At 31.3% G+C, this 16069-nt stretch overlaps 1 protein-coding gene across 2 annotated transcripts in view; it reads right to left on the minus strand.

The window, feature by feature from the left end:
- Positions 1–9950, minus strand: part of LOC141656631 (cytokinin hydroxylase) — a 63757-nt gene extending 53807 nt beyond the window's left edge. Inside the window, exons 1-4 of one of the 2 annotated variants that reach the window (XM_074463589.1) lie at positions 9589–9950; positions 6620–6852; positions 5798–6415; positions 3882–4409 (exon numbers count right to left, since the gene is read on the minus strand). In XM_074463589.1, the coding sequence (XP_074319690.1) occupies positions 3984–4409; positions 5798–6415; positions 6620–6852; positions 9589–9862 (1551 nt within the window). In that variant the 5' untranslated portion in view covers positions 9863–9950 and the 3' untranslated portion in view covers positions 3882–3983. Of the gene's footprint in view, positions 1–3881; positions 4410–5797; positions 6416–6619; positions 6853–9588 lie in introns of those variants that run through there. The other variant, XM_074463588.1, reaches the window with a different exon arrangement.
- Between the last annotated feature and the right edge of the window lie 6119 nt (positions 9951–16069).

Below are 16069 nucleotides of genomic sequence, written 5' to 3' on the forward strand. Positions count from 1 at the left end.
ATGAAAGTCTTCTACTCCTGACATTTGTATTTACTCAACAATCTCATACTGCCATGTTACCTCCTTCTTCTTCTTCTTCTTCTTCATAAAACAACCATGGTTTCATTACATATCAAACCACAACTATCACTAGCATAGTCATTAGTCGCAAAATCACAACCAAGCTCCACCTTGTCATCCGCACAATTGAATCCATTGTCACTCTGTCTATAAACTTAGCACCACCAAACACGAGATCGGAAGCAAAACTCGACTTTGGTTACAACCCGTTGGCGCTCACTTTGGTTACCACCCGCTGGCGCCATCTCATTTTCTATCGCTAATATAATAGAAAGTAGAAACTAGCTTAAACTCGTGCAAAATTGCACATAAATATATAAAATCATTATACAAGTATTTATCAACGTTATAATACTTGTATAAAACTGTTTTAAACAAGTATTATTATAGAACCAGGATAAAGTATTCTCTCAAAATGAAAAATAGGACAACAAAAATGAAATGGAATAACTATAAAATTTTACAATATTTTATTTTAAACCGTTTTGACCATAACCAGCTTGACCGCAACAACGATGCTTAAACCCAAACACGATTCACCGATCCATTTAATGTTTCTATACATAAGCTATAAGACCTGGCAAAAGTATACCGAACCCGAAAAACCGATCGAAAATACCTGAATCGATACCTGACCGTACACCCGAAAGGTATAACTAAACTTCACCCCGAAACCTTAATCGACCTGAATTGATTCGAAATCGAACCGAATTTGTAATATCCGAAATAGTCCCAAAATCGAATGAACCTGAACTGTTTCAACCTGAATTGTTTTAATCCGAACCGATATACACCTGAACCGATTCTAACCCGTACATTGATGACAGAAACCCAACATTGAAACCCGAAATGACCCGAATGTACCTAAGCGTCACATTTAGGGTGTCTTTTTGTACATGAGTGTCACCCATTTGACGTCAATGAATTAATATTATATCGTAGTTATACACAAAAAAATTATTTATTACTTTTTAAAAAAACATTATTCGTATTATAACAAATGTTTTGAATAAAGACCTAATTCCTTGACATCCGATCCGATTATGACCTGACTCGAATCTCATCTGCTCTGATATTAACTCGACTCGAACATTATTTGCACCGATATTGACCCAACTTGAACCTGAACCGATCCGAAATATCTACAACCGATTAAAAGTGAAAACTGAATCCAACCTGAGTTGAACCGAACTGAAATCGAAAAAAAAGATAAACCGAAATAACCCGATCCGAAAGAACCTGAACCAAAACTGATCCGATTGACCTATTTACCACCTCTTGCTATACTGCTATAGTACCGGATTGTCCTGAAACCTACTCCTATTAACTACTGAAGTACTGATCCATCTGCCAATCCGGGTAATATGTGAATGGACATTGGACTAAGCACATAGGCTTTAAGAAGAAGGCCCATCGAGTATATATCATCCCTTGTTTAAGCCTTTTGCTAGATTTAATTTTTCATTGGTGTCAAATGAGGTGTAAAGGTAGTATAATATCGGGGCTGAGTACAATTATTTAGGAGTGGCCCATCAAATCACGGATCACCCAAGACTCAAAGTCGAAAGAATTATTAAGCCATCCCCTTTATACTAAAAGAATAAGAAAACTGAAAATTTTCCCACCTAAATATTTTAGCTAAAAATCGGGCCTAAGTGTCTAACTTTATCTAGATATGTATTGGACCTCATGTATGCCATTTATGTATCACAATATCTAATCAAACAACGCACTTTTATGGTTGGACCAAATGTATTTTATTCGTTATTATCTCATTAGTCCTATACTAGTATAGATCCCGCGTAAATGCGCGGTTCTTTAGATAGAGATATTTGAAAATTTAACGATTTTAGCACTGTAATAACTCAATTTGAAATTTAATTATGAAATTTACTTTTAGATAGAGATATTAGAGAATTTAAAAATTTTACCACTATAATAATTCCATTTGAAATTTAATTAAGAAATATATTATTAAGAGGTAGAAAAGAGGAGGTTCAACACTTATACTCCGCATAAGATTAACTTTATTTAAAAAAATATTGTTATTGATAAACGTGAAGGAATGACATTGAAAATACAATCAGATAAAGAATAAAAAAATATTTTACATCATAGATCGGGTGTTAGTTTTTCTTTTCAAATAAAGGGATTCTTCAAAAAACCAGAGTTAACCGAGTAGCTCGAGCAGGAGTGTTTATGAAAAGCTGATAAATGGAACGATATGTGTTGTAATAAATATATTTATTTATATGTTAAATTTAAAAAATCAAAAAATTAACCAATGTTTAAATGTTCACATAGTATGGAGCAGAGATAGATATTAAGTTAAACGGTAAGAAAACATATATTATTCCTAAGTTTCCCTTTTTTCTTTTAGTACTAAAAAAATAAAAACAATTTATGAATACTCTCAACTTGTAATACGTTTGTTTTAAAAGACAGAATGATAGAATTAATTAGAACATATTTGTTAAAAAAATGTTAGTGGCCATCATGTTTAGTTTCAAAAAATAATAAATAATGAAATATTTCTATCACATCTTACCTAAAATTAGTGCAATTTCATTTATGTAACAAAATTTAAAAATCGTTTCAATATCTTCATACAAATTGAAAAAATATGGCTCTTTTTAAACGGAATAAAATTATCTATTGCATAGAATAGTTGCCTCAATTGTAGATATGATATAATTTATAATGAAGCATATTTATAGTAAGTCCTTCAGGCGGGAAAATTTTAAGAAACTCTTATTCTTTTAGTACAAGGGGGATGACTACTTAAATGTCGTAAATATTAAATCACTGTGTGCTTTTCACTTTTTGATTCTTTAAACTTTTTACTCCGTATATTGTAACAAAAATTACAAAAATTGTTATATGCTTTAAAAATAAGCATAAGTTTTTGAAATGCTAACAATCTTTTTTTTTTAATCGTAAACTTATTCCGAGTAAAAATGTAAATTCACTCTATTTTAATTCTTAATATTTTTACACATTAATAATTGTAGATAATTAAAAATAAAATTCAAAGTTCATTTCTATATTATTATTAACTCTAATTATTAAGTTCTCTACACATATCAATCTAAAATACCGTGCATTCGCACGGGCTCTACACTAGTTAAGCCATTGTTACAATAGCCTTAATCGACCATATGTCATACATAGAGGCTCTGTTTGATAAATAACGGATTATTACTCATAAAAATGAATTATGAAAGCAAATTATAATTGAGATTTTACTAAGGGCCTTGATTAACATATTTCATTAGCATAATTTGTTAACGGTGTTTGCCTGCTTGGTAATAAGCAGTTTCAGATTAACAAGTTGATTCCCTTTTTGATAAAATGACTAGTAAGGACATGAACAAATTATTGATAAACTAGTAAAAATATCATTTTTTTTTCAAAAATAATCAACTAATTAAATATGCTGGGAGAACATACCGTAAATCATTAGAATTGTACTCTGATTCATTATTTCAATATATTTGTTGCTTATCAAACACCCTAAAATATATTGATTAACCAAATATGCCAGAGGTCTTCAATACGGTTAATGTATTATACAACTTATTTAATGTAGTTGAACTTTGTTATAAATTTATCGAGCTCTACTAACAAAATTATCAAGCTATGATACAAAGTTATTGAGTTTAACACAATAATTATTAAGCTCAATAACTTTGTAAAATAGCTCAATATCTTGTAAAATAGCTCAACAACTTTGAGGCGGTTGTACAATGCTACTATACAACTGGTTATAGGATAGTATTTGTGGTCTTCAATATGCTAAATTAAATATATCCAATCCTCCATTTACCAATGAAAACCAAAGTCTTTATATAAATATCTAATACACAAAATACATTCTTGTCAATTTTGCAAGACTATATTCGAGATCAATAAGACCAAAAATTCTATATTCCTCGAACAATAAGAGGCACCCCAGAACCCGGTCTAAATGAGAAAAAATAAGTAGGACAATGAACATAAGATGGTGAAATCTCAAACGTAAACTTTCGAAGAATTGAAGACATAACAATCTTATACTCCATAAGTGCATAATTTCTACCAATGCACATCCTTCCACCAAAACCAAATGGTAAGTACCCCATCTTGTGCTTCGAACCACCGTATATGTCGCCGTTGAACCTCTCCGGCTTGAACTCATTGACATCGTCTCCCCAAATAGCTTGGTCGTGGTGCATCGCAACGACATCGATCCATATATTGGTGCCATTAGGGATCACCACATTTCCTACTTGAATGTCACCTCTTGTTTGCCTTTGTGCATTTGGTGACGATGGATATAATCTTAATACTTCGTTTAAAACCCATCCCATCTACATTATAACAAACAAATCTCGATAAGTTCTTGATCGATCACTCACATAATAAAATATACTCCCTCCGTTCCAGTCAATTATTTTCCTTTGATTTTGGCACAAAGACCAAGGAAAGAGGAGGGAGCCAATTACTAAATGACAAGTGGACCAAATTGTGTGTGAATAATCAAATTGCTCATCAAGTTTATTCTTAAAATAAAAAAGATAACAATTGACTGAGACAACCTAATATAAAAAAGACCAACAAATAATCGGGACATAGGGAGTTAATTAATACATTAATTAACAATAAATTTTATTTTTTCACAAAGTTTCATATTGAACTGATTCAGAATAACATAAATCTTAACGGAACCACAATAAAACTAAACACGAAACAACATAAATAAAACAGTCACTCTTAACTCATAAGTATCGGTTTTTCACAAATATTTTTCACGATTTTTGGACTTTTTTTTTTCCGGATTCAAGTGGGATAGATGGCGTAAAGCTCTCTTTACACTGTGGTATTTTTAGGGTTTGAACACGAAACATTTAATTAAGGTAGAATAATTACTTACTAGTTAATCTTAGTGTTCGTGAATTTTGGACGGTTTATTTGAGTAGTGAATCTAATAAAGTTAGGACATAAGACTCGTACGTGTACGCGGGGAGTAGGACTGATAACGAAAATAAAACGGCTGTCAAGATAAAATTGGTCTTTGTTGACCTTTTTGGTTGTTGTTGCTTTTTCTGGTCATATCTTCATATTGACCATAATAATTCCTCCTTTGACCTTTTTTGGTCATTTGAAACTACGTGTATGCAAAATTTTCTCTATACGTACATTTCTTTCTTATTATAATGGAAAATGAGTTAGCGTCACTTGGTTGCGCCCAATCTCGGTGTCACCCTCTCACATGGAATAAGTGGGGGTCTCAATAATAATGAGTACATCAAAACATGCGATAGGGGACCATAATAATATAGGGTGCATATGAGAAAGTGGCGCCGAGATTGGGCGCCACCGAGTGGCGCCGTATCATTATTATAATATTATTAACTAATTAAATAGTACTTATTTGTAATTATTTTAATCAATATGCATAAAATGTCAATTGGAGACTGACTAGTTATAATATTTCGTAAATTAGTGAATCAAAAATTATTTTCAGATGCTTATTATATACTCTCCTTTTGTTTTTCTTATACAACGTTTTACAATCATGTTTATAAGGGTGAAGTTTGTTACCCGTCATTTGTGGTTATTATTATCGAATGATATGTAGATAATAATGGATCTTGAATATCAAATACGAGTAACATATTAAAAACATTTCTAATACAGAACGATAAACAAATGAACGAGACACCCAAAAATGAAATAACCGGAACAGAGAAAGTACCTTCTTGAGTCCGGCAAGCATGGTGAAATCAATCTCATTTTTCTCTCCAATAACCTCATTGATTTCTTGCCTTAATTCATCTTGCCAATTTGGGTACATAGCCAATAACATCAATGTCCATGTCATTGCTAATGCAACAGTCTCATGCCCTCCAAAGAAAAATGTCTTGCATTCATCAATTAATTCTCTATTTGTCAAATTCTTGACAAATTGTCCATCAACATGATCTCCACCCTCTAATAATAACCCTAATAAATCATGTTGAGGTTCAACTCCAATAATTTTTCTTCTTACATTTATAATTGATAATAAAATATCATCAATTTCTTGTCCAAGTCTTTTTGCTTCTAGGGTTTCCTTCATGCACATAATGTGACCTAATGGCACCCCTACATAACGAGTGTGCTTGAATAGGCTAATTTGCATTGCTCTTAATTTTTCAAATAATATATTTCCGGCTTCATTATCGATTCCAAAATTAGTTCTAGCGATAATCTTCCCTGCTAATGTTGAGGTTTCTCTCTCAATATCGAGTTCTATCTTGTTCGAGTTGGAAAGGAGACTACTCCAGCTGTCGATCATCTTGTTAGTTGATTCCACCATTGAATTTGCCATGCCCTAGAGTTCAAAATGAATCAATTTGTTATTTTATTATACTTTATTTATTATTACTAACATTTGATTTCTCATGAAATTGTCTTATATTCGCGATATATCTCAATAAATGAGCCCCATATAATTAATCTGTTTTATGCTGATATGTCCATCTTAAGAGAAATCAACTGTATAATTGATAAAAGCGGAATTGTCGTATATAAATACCTTTAAATTCGCGGAGGAAAAAGCAGGAGTGATGATGTGCCTATGACGAACCCATGTAGAACCCTCAATCATATTAAGACCATATTCTCCAAACATGGGAATTCTATCACTTTTGAATGCATTAGATTTTCCCCAATTCTTAGCCACCACACATCCTGACATTTGCTTTAAAAATTCCGGGTCTGCTACGTATAAGAATGGCTCTACTCCCATCCAGTAAACGAATACTTTCCCTGTATATATATTAGATCGAGGTGTTAGTATATCATACTATCTCAAATCAAACTAACGGTCATTTTTAGTCGCAAATGTTGTTGACTGCATGTGAAATAAATGGTGATACTGATACTCATGTATATTGGATACAATTTCGATAAGATTGTAATATACGAGTAGTATATATGTTAAACAAAGTTATACTTTAGCGAGTTCACAATTCACAAGTTTAAAAAATTGGGTCTTTTGCCAAAATAACCATATGTTTCAAATTATTCGCCAAAATAACCATTTCATCAAAATATTTCCCAAACTAATCATATCTAGCTAAAAAAGTGTTTACGTTAATTAACCCACAAATATTGTTAGCCTATTCAGTAGACACATTGTTTTCCTTAAGAATAATTGTTAATGGATCTCAGTCGTTGATAAATTATTAAATTGCAAAAATGGTTAACCAGCAAGGGAGTAGTAGTAAACTAGCAGCAGCCACGTAGTAAATTCTTGTGTCTCAAAACTTTCTAACTCAGCACTTCATATAAAATTTAGCATGATAACACAACTATTGCCTATTAGGCCAACTTTTACAAATACGGAGTACACAACTGTTGAGGACTTAAGCTTGAGTAGATCATATAATTTGAATTTAATTTACTGATTTTTTTGGTGAATTTCAATTTAATCTTGATATTGAAACGAAAACAATAATTCTAAGAATATTATTTTTATATGTATTAATTGTGTACTTATTTTTTATTGGTGAATATAATCATTATTCCATAAAAAAAATGAATATGAGTATAATTGTATTTTACTAAACACAAAAACTTCAGAGAGACGGTCTCATCTTTACTCATCTTTTTTATTTAGTTCTTTTGCTCATTAGATGAGGTAGTTTAATTAAGGTAAACATCTTTTTTTTTACCTACATATGGCTAGTTTGGACAATATTTTGATGAAATGGTTATTTTGGCAAATAATTTGAAACAAAAGGTCATTTTGGCAAAAGACCCAAAAAAAATTACACTAAAACCTTTGAAACTTAAATTTATTTCATCCACAAACCATTTTATTGCAAAAAAATGAATGTTAATGGGCTACGGAGTATGATGCAGTGGCGGAGCCAGAATTTGCAATTAAGGGACGGAAAATTACAGCTAGGCCATAAGAAATAGTCGAGAAAAGTCACAAAATTTAACTAAAATTTTCGAAATTTACAATATCCAGCAAGGACAAACTCCCCTGCTAGCCCCCCTCTCGCTCCATTACTGCTACTCCCTCCGTCCCGGTCATTTGTTGTCCTTTTCCATTTTTGGGTGTCTCAGTCATTTGTTGTCCTTTCTATTTTAAGAATGAACTTGATGAGTAATTTGATCATTCTCATTCAATTTGTTCCACTTGTCATTTAGTTATTGGTCCTCTCCTCTTTCCTTGGTCTTTGTGCCAAAATCAAAGGACAACAATTGATCGGGACGGAGGGAGTATAAATCTATAATCAAGCAACCAATTGAACTACTGAAACTTCATAGTATTATATTGATCATTCATGGACCTATTCTGTATTCAAAATGTCCAACTATTGAATTTCAAATAATGACTCGAATAGATATAAAATTATGAGTATTTATGACTATGAATTTTAATTTAGGGTTATTTGATAAGAATAATCCAAACTATATCACCCCTTCTCAAACTAATTCAAACTATACTTTAACTCATATTAATCTAAACTTTACACTCATTTATCTTATATTGCTCTAGTGGAAGGGCAACCTACTAAACAGGTTACCCTTTACCCTTTAGGCCTTTACCCTTTATTATTTTAAAAGCAATTTTTTTTCCCTTTTTTTTCTCATATTTGTTGTGGTCTTTGTTCATTTTCACCATATCTTTTACTGTTTCATTTCTCCATTGCTTTTTTTTCAATTCGTCATCATCCTCTATCATCATCTTCCATCATTATCTGCCTCTAGTCAATAAATAAGTTACATTTTTCTAATTGGATGTTAAAAAAAACCCCAAAAATCAACTCCAAATTAAAGCCAAATTCATAGAAATAACCAAATTAATTGAAATAATTGAGGATTAAAAACAAATTGGGCATGTTTCTTCCAACGAAAAAGGAGCAGGAAACTCCACTGACATACTCCGTAACTTCTTCTTGAGGAGCATTTTTCTCAAGTTCAATCACTATTTTTCGTGCAAATTCACATAAAAACCAAAAAAACCCTATAAATCTTAAAGAAAACTCATCTAGAAAAACCCAAAAAGATTTAATTGTGCAGAAAAATAAGATTTGGGTATATGGAAGTATTTCAAAGCTAAAATAGAATAAAAATTACAGAAATATTTGTTTGCTTTGGTCGTTCCTCTTACAGTTGAGGGGAAACAATGGTTTAGGGCCATTAGGGGTCAGAAAATGACAGTTGAAGATGAAGGAGGAAAGTTAGGGAAGGAAGAAGAAGATCTTAAATCAACAAGGAAGGAAACCCACTGATAAATAAGCTTCACCGGGTACAATAGGTAAACATTAAGGTGGGTGTAATATGAGAAAAATGATTGTAAAGTTCAGATTAATATGGGTTAAAATATAGTTGGGATTAATTTGAGAAGGGGTGACATAGATTGGATTATTCTCGTCAAATAACCCTTTAATTTAAAAGTAACACGTAATACATTTTATTCAGGTTAATTAGAGTATTTAAGAAATGCAAAAACCCATGCATGCATGCATGCATGAAAATAAAACTTACCATGCAGTTTTTTCCAACGAGCAAAATATGGAAGAGAAGATGAATGAATATCATGAGAAATTAATCCCGACGACATTTGCGACGAAGATTTGCTTTCAATTATCATCTTCTTCATATCACCAAGATTTCCCAACGGAAAACTTGGATTCGGACCGTCGAATCCATTTTTTCTAAGCTTTTTATACACTCCAATTGGTGCAAAATAAAAAACATGTACCAATTTCCACAACAAAACGAACAAAATTCCGAATACAAATTGGAGTAATGTGCTCATTTTAATTTCAATAACTATATTTTTTTTTTATTGATTTATTTAGGTTGTTAATGAGTTTCTCTCTCTAGTTCTTGCTGAATATTTGAGTATAGAAAAATGAGGAGAGAAAAGGGTATTTATAGAAGAATTGTATAGAGTTGTAAGAGAATTAATGGACTTTCTTTGTTATGCGTGGTTGGTATGAATACGGAAAGGTCATACTACTTAAAATCTATCCACGTAAATTTGACTTTTTGAATTTTGTACGCTACACGTTGAAATTTTAAAATATTTATGGACCTAAATTTTCCAAATATTAGCATATGTTTGGTAAAATTGACGGGTGAATTGATAAAAACACCCTTTTATGTACCAAAACTTCAAAATTACACCCCTTTATGTTTTTTTTTTTATAAAATTACACCCATAAACTTCCATTTCCTTAAAATTTGATACCCGTCTAATTATCCGGTCAAACAAATTATAAACTGACCGTTTTGCCCCTGACTTTCTAAATTTTCCCCAAAAATAATCCAATGTTTTCATCTCAAATCAGCCAAAATCATATTAAATCTACCAAAATCAACAACAAGGAGCTCTGATTGTCCATAATCTCAGTTTTTAACGGAAGAGCAAAAGCTTTAAATTTTACTGAAGACTCTAGCATAGTTAATGTTAGAAATGAGCAAAGTAACAGGGTTGAGAATGAAGTTGTGCAAACTAAAGTAGCAGGGAGAAGTGAAAGGGCGGGTAAAAAGACTAGACTGATAAAGGGATTAGTAAGCCGGGATTAGTTGTGCTTGAGGGCAACAAATTAAAGAAAACCGAGATTCAATATGCATAATCAGAGCTCGTTGTTGATTTTGGTAGATTTAATATGATTTTGGTTGATTTGAGATGAAGACATTGGATTATTTTTGGGAAAAATGTAGAAAGTCAGGGGTAAAACGGTCAGTTTTGTAATTTGTTTGACCGGATAATTAGACGGGTATCAAATTTTAAGGAAATGGAAGTTTACGGGTGTAATTTTGTAAAAAAAACATAAAGGGGTGTAATTTTGAAGTTTTGGGGTGTTTTTATCAATTCACCCAAAATTGACTGAAAAGATACTTGAAACCTGAAAATGTGACTGAAATTAAAAAGGTACCTGGAAAGCAGCTGAAAATTGGAAACTGATAAGGTAGCTGATTAATTGTAAAGTGTTTGGTAAAACTAACTGAAAAGGTAACTGATTTTTTGTAAAATGACATAAAAGGATATTAATAATTATAATAAATTAATTTAAATAAATGGTAAATATCTAAAATAGAACATTTCAGCTACCTGAAACTTTAAAAAGCTACCTAGAGTATAGTTTTTCATTTTAAAGTCACTAAATGACTTTACCAAACAAAGACTAGGTAAAACAACTACCTGAAATATTAGTCAAATCAGGTTGTTTGGTCAAATCAGGTACCTGAAATGCCTTGCCAAACATAGCCTTACTATGTGTCATTGATTCATGGCGGTAAAACTTTTTGGTTTAATCTTAACCCATTTTACCCTAATGTACGACAAAGTTTTTTTAAGTATAAAACTATAAAAGTGTAGGTTTAAAGGTAGATCGTACTCAGTTCAAGGTTAGGGTAGACTATCGGCGGCCTCTTTGAAAACTTAAAGTGATGTTTGCAAATCGTCTACCAGCAGAGATATATTTTAACTCAATGGAATCGAATATCTAACTTCAAGGTCAGAAGTGGACTCTTTACTATTGAGGTGAACAAACATGGAGCTATTCTTATTATTTGTGATGATAAATTGATCAATAGCAAACTAATGAAATTAAAAAAAATTCTCATTATTTAAATTGGTTGTGACTTGTGAGCTATTAGAAACTTTGCAAGTTCAATTGAGAATTATGGTTCATCAAGATTGTATTAGATGAAGCGCAAGTGGATAGAGTCCATTTATGTACTTGATGCAAATACAAGGCGTACTTGAAGCGACTAAAAATTAAATGAGTCAACCAAGTGGTGTTAGTCTAGTGGTAGCTGGGTTAAACCTTGAAGCTTGCAGAAATGCAGGAGTTGAGAGGTCCCAGGTTCAACTACTAGCCGGGGGCCCTGGGGCGATGATCACTTGGCCACTGCAGCCCCCGAAGGGGGTGACTTACATGGTCCATGTGGTGGTGCGGGAATGCATGGGCCCGGGGGGGGGGGGGGGACTCAACCCCCCGTCATCAAAAAAAAAAAAAAAAAATTAATTAAATGAGTCATTATACAACTGGAGAAATAACATTAAACTAAGAGTTAAATAATTCTGACGGTTACAACCATATGTCCGATTTGTTTGGGTCATATATGATGATTATCTTAAATATTTTTAAGATCTTTCAAAATTGAGGAGAACAATTATTCTATGAGTTCTAACTCCATTGGGTACATTTAATGGAGCATGAGATGCAGATTTATTTTCAATCCAATACATTCCAACAAATTCACTGAAAACGGAAGGCTTCATCAATGAACTTAATGTTGATAACATGCATATGGAGTTTAAGAATCCCGAAAGTTTTCTTTAGATAAATAGTTAAATACAACACATTTATTTTATGCAATAAAGTGTAGTGAGTTTCTAGTTTATGCATTGTTTTTTTCCTACATCACTATAAATAAATGATGCTTGTAATTCATTAGAAGAATCACATTTTGAATATAAATCCCACATTAAGTTCTTGTTGAATTTTAATACAAGAGTTGAGAAGTAATTCAATTCTATTTTGGTTTTCTAGCTGTGACTAGTGAAATCAATCGTTTTTAATTATTAGGCAAGGTCTTCTAATATTAAGCACCCCAGTTTGTATAAATTCAAGGTCGAGTTTATACAATCATATCTTTAATTTTCATTTGATATTTAATTATAAACATAAAAACCACAAAAAAAAATGCTTATTTATTTATTTCCACTTTGTGGAAATCATTTTCTATTTAATGCTTCCAGTCTTTTTCTAAGGAATTTTATGATATAATTTTTATAATTTTTAGACTAATATATTTTTGTCAAAATGAAAGTTAAAGGCTCACGTCGAAAAATAAAAACGCCGTATAATATGGAACGGAGGGACTAGTTTTCTTAATTCTTACTCTAATTAGTCTTCACAAGCCATGTTTGTAATTTTGTATGTCAACCATAATGATTATATTATGAGAAATTTATGTCAAAACTGTGCTTTGATTAGTCATACAATATATGTCAATATGTTGTTCCCTATGTAATTAACCAGCAAGATTATAAAAATTAAAGTAAGAATTAGGAGTAGCAGTTAGTTATGGTCTGTTTCATACGATCTAGTAGCCTAATTTGTGTACATAAAAGTAATACAACAAAAATTAAAGCATAATTTTCATATGATTATTATTAGTATTTTGAAGTATGTATGTTGTATGTATATGGAATTTGACTACGCGTTTGGATTTTAGGTTATTATAAAGCACGCATTTGGACGGCTAGATCTCTCCATACTTATTTTTTCATCTTTTTATAACTAGATTGCGTCATGCATTCACGTTATACTACGTGTCAATTATTTATGGATAACTAAAATCATTGTCACAAAAATTTGAGAGAAACGATCTCTCAATAAGTTATGGAGAGGACACTGTTTTGTACTTTCTCCATCTCGGTTATTTATTGTCCTATTTTATTTTAGGGTGTATCAGTCAATTGTTATCCTTTCTATTTTAGGAATGCATTTGATGAACGATTTCGTCATTCACACTCAATTCGGTCCACTTGTCATCTAATAATTGACTCATTTCTCTTTCGTTGGTCTTTGTGCCAAAAGCAAAGGACAACAATTGACCAGGACGGAGAGAGTACTTTTTTATACTTTTTTCGTGACCTTTTTATTATTGTTCGTCACCTAAAATCGCTCTTTAATTTTCATACATATTTACATAATAATCATAATCGTTCTATCATTAATAATGATTTGTACCTATTTCATTACTTATCTAGAGATCGTCTCTTAGGAGACTTACTCATTTAAATATAGACCTCGTTTAATTTGACAAACGACAGAGGTAGATTTAGAATTGCGGATAACATTACTAAAATACGATTAGCAGGTTTTAGTAGCTGGTTTGAATATTAAACTAAATTAGAAAAAATAATAAAATGTATTTGGTAATTAGCAAATTGTATGACAATTATATAATTTTCATATACAGATTGAGTATGATCTTACAATATACAACTAATACTAGCATATTCAAAAACAGTGAATTTTGGTCAATATACGAGCATTAGAATACGTCTTTTAATAAATACATGAATTAAGTAGATTTACCTACTGTACTCCACATTCGACTCATTTCGCGTCACCCAATATACTTTTTACCAAACATGACTAATATCATTCGATGTCCTAAAATTTTGTATTTTTCCCGAATCACTTATAAAATCTTGCTCAATCGTGAGAAAGAGGATATCTAAAAATTAGTACACGCATATTGCTTAAAAACCTGAAATTAAAAACACAACAAAAACAATTAGTAGCCTAGCAAGACAAATTAAAGATATCTCACGCATAAGAACACATAAACCTTATTACAAAACTAACTGGCCCTAATGAGTCAACCTAATAACGCTGACTAGGTGTTGTTAAATTGACCCGAAATACAAAACTCGAATATGACATGAGATCCGGATTTGACCCAATTGAACCGCACTTAAACTTGATCTGATGTTGGAACCGTCATTGATCGGCTATAACCACCCAACCCGTAATTGAACTGATAATAAATGACTGAAACTGATCCAAATTAATTAATTTGTGAAGATAGTATAATCTCTATTAACATGAATGATTAATGGTCAAGCAATTTCTTATCAAAAGGTAGTTTTTCAAATAATTCTTTTTTTACTAGAAATTTACCAAAAAAATTCATGTTAACCATCAACCTGAAAATATTCTGATACATCTCTACACAAAATGACTCAATTCAAATGACCCGTATCCCCAATGACCGATAACAACACACTCGATGTAGACCTGACCTGATTCAAATATATAACTGAACAAAATTGACTCAATCCAAACTCGAAACAACTTACTCATTTCCCAATTTTGTTGACTAGGACTCTAGGAGTGTCACATCTACTTCATAATAGTCGGGTGTAGTAACAGACATATTTAAATGACCGATAACAACACACTCGATGTAGACCTGACCCGTATTATGGTGTTGAATTACGTACAAACATATTTAAATTATGGCCAATAGAGACGTATACAGATTTAGAACAGATTAGCAGCCTGAATCTAACTCAATATATGAAAATTTCTTCTCCACGTTTTTTTTTTACTCCCACCATGTTGTAGTAAAATGTTGTTAGATGTCGGATATATATGAGTTTTGATAAAAGTTACAATAAATATATATTGGGCTCATAAACATTATATAATGTAGCTCAAACATTAATACATAGTACTCCGTATAAACTTAGTTAGATTTAAGATTTGATGTAAAAAAATATTACAGTATGTAATAGCACCTACAAATTCTTCCATCAGACCACATGTACCATTCATTTTCCCCATTTTATAAATAAATATGACATCTATTCAACCCGTCTTAAATTTAAGATGGAAACCATGCGTATTAAATAAGAATTTTTGAAAATTGCAAGGAGTAGTATTATTTTGTAAGTGTAAAATCAAAATTTTGTGAACATATGCCGCTCTCACAAAATTAAATGAAAAATAAGAAATTTTCGATTGATATTATTATTATTATTATTATTATTATTATTATTATTATTATTATTATTATTATTATTATTATTATTATTATTATTATTATTATTATTCTAGAACTAGGTTTGGTGCCCGGCTACGCCCGGGCTACCTTTACTTACCATTTAAATTTTATTTTCTATGAAATATGTTTCGCTAAATTTGGTCATATATTTACAATTTATATCTTGAAATTATGATGAGATGTAAAATTAATCAACAAATTATGTGACACGTTCACCACTCCCGCTGTCAATATTATTACTATCACTACATCCCCTGTTAATACTACGGTTAACCCGTTAGTTTTATCAAACTCATATATTTAAATAAATTAATATTTTCTTAAAATCGAATTGTTAGTTAATTTTTCATACTCTCTTCGTTGTTCCTACTGTTACTTTCATTACATGTTTTGTGACTATTATAGTACTATTACTTTCACTTCTCCT

The sequence above is a fragment of the Silene latifolia genome, chromosome 5 (genome assembly GCF_048544455.1).
Source record: "Silene latifolia isolate original U9 population chromosome 5, ASM4854445v1, whole genome shotgun sequence".
In the NCBI taxonomy this organism is placed as follows: domain Eukaryota; kingdom Viridiplantae; phylum Streptophyta; class Magnoliopsida; order Caryophyllales; family Caryophyllaceae; genus Silene; species Silene latifolia.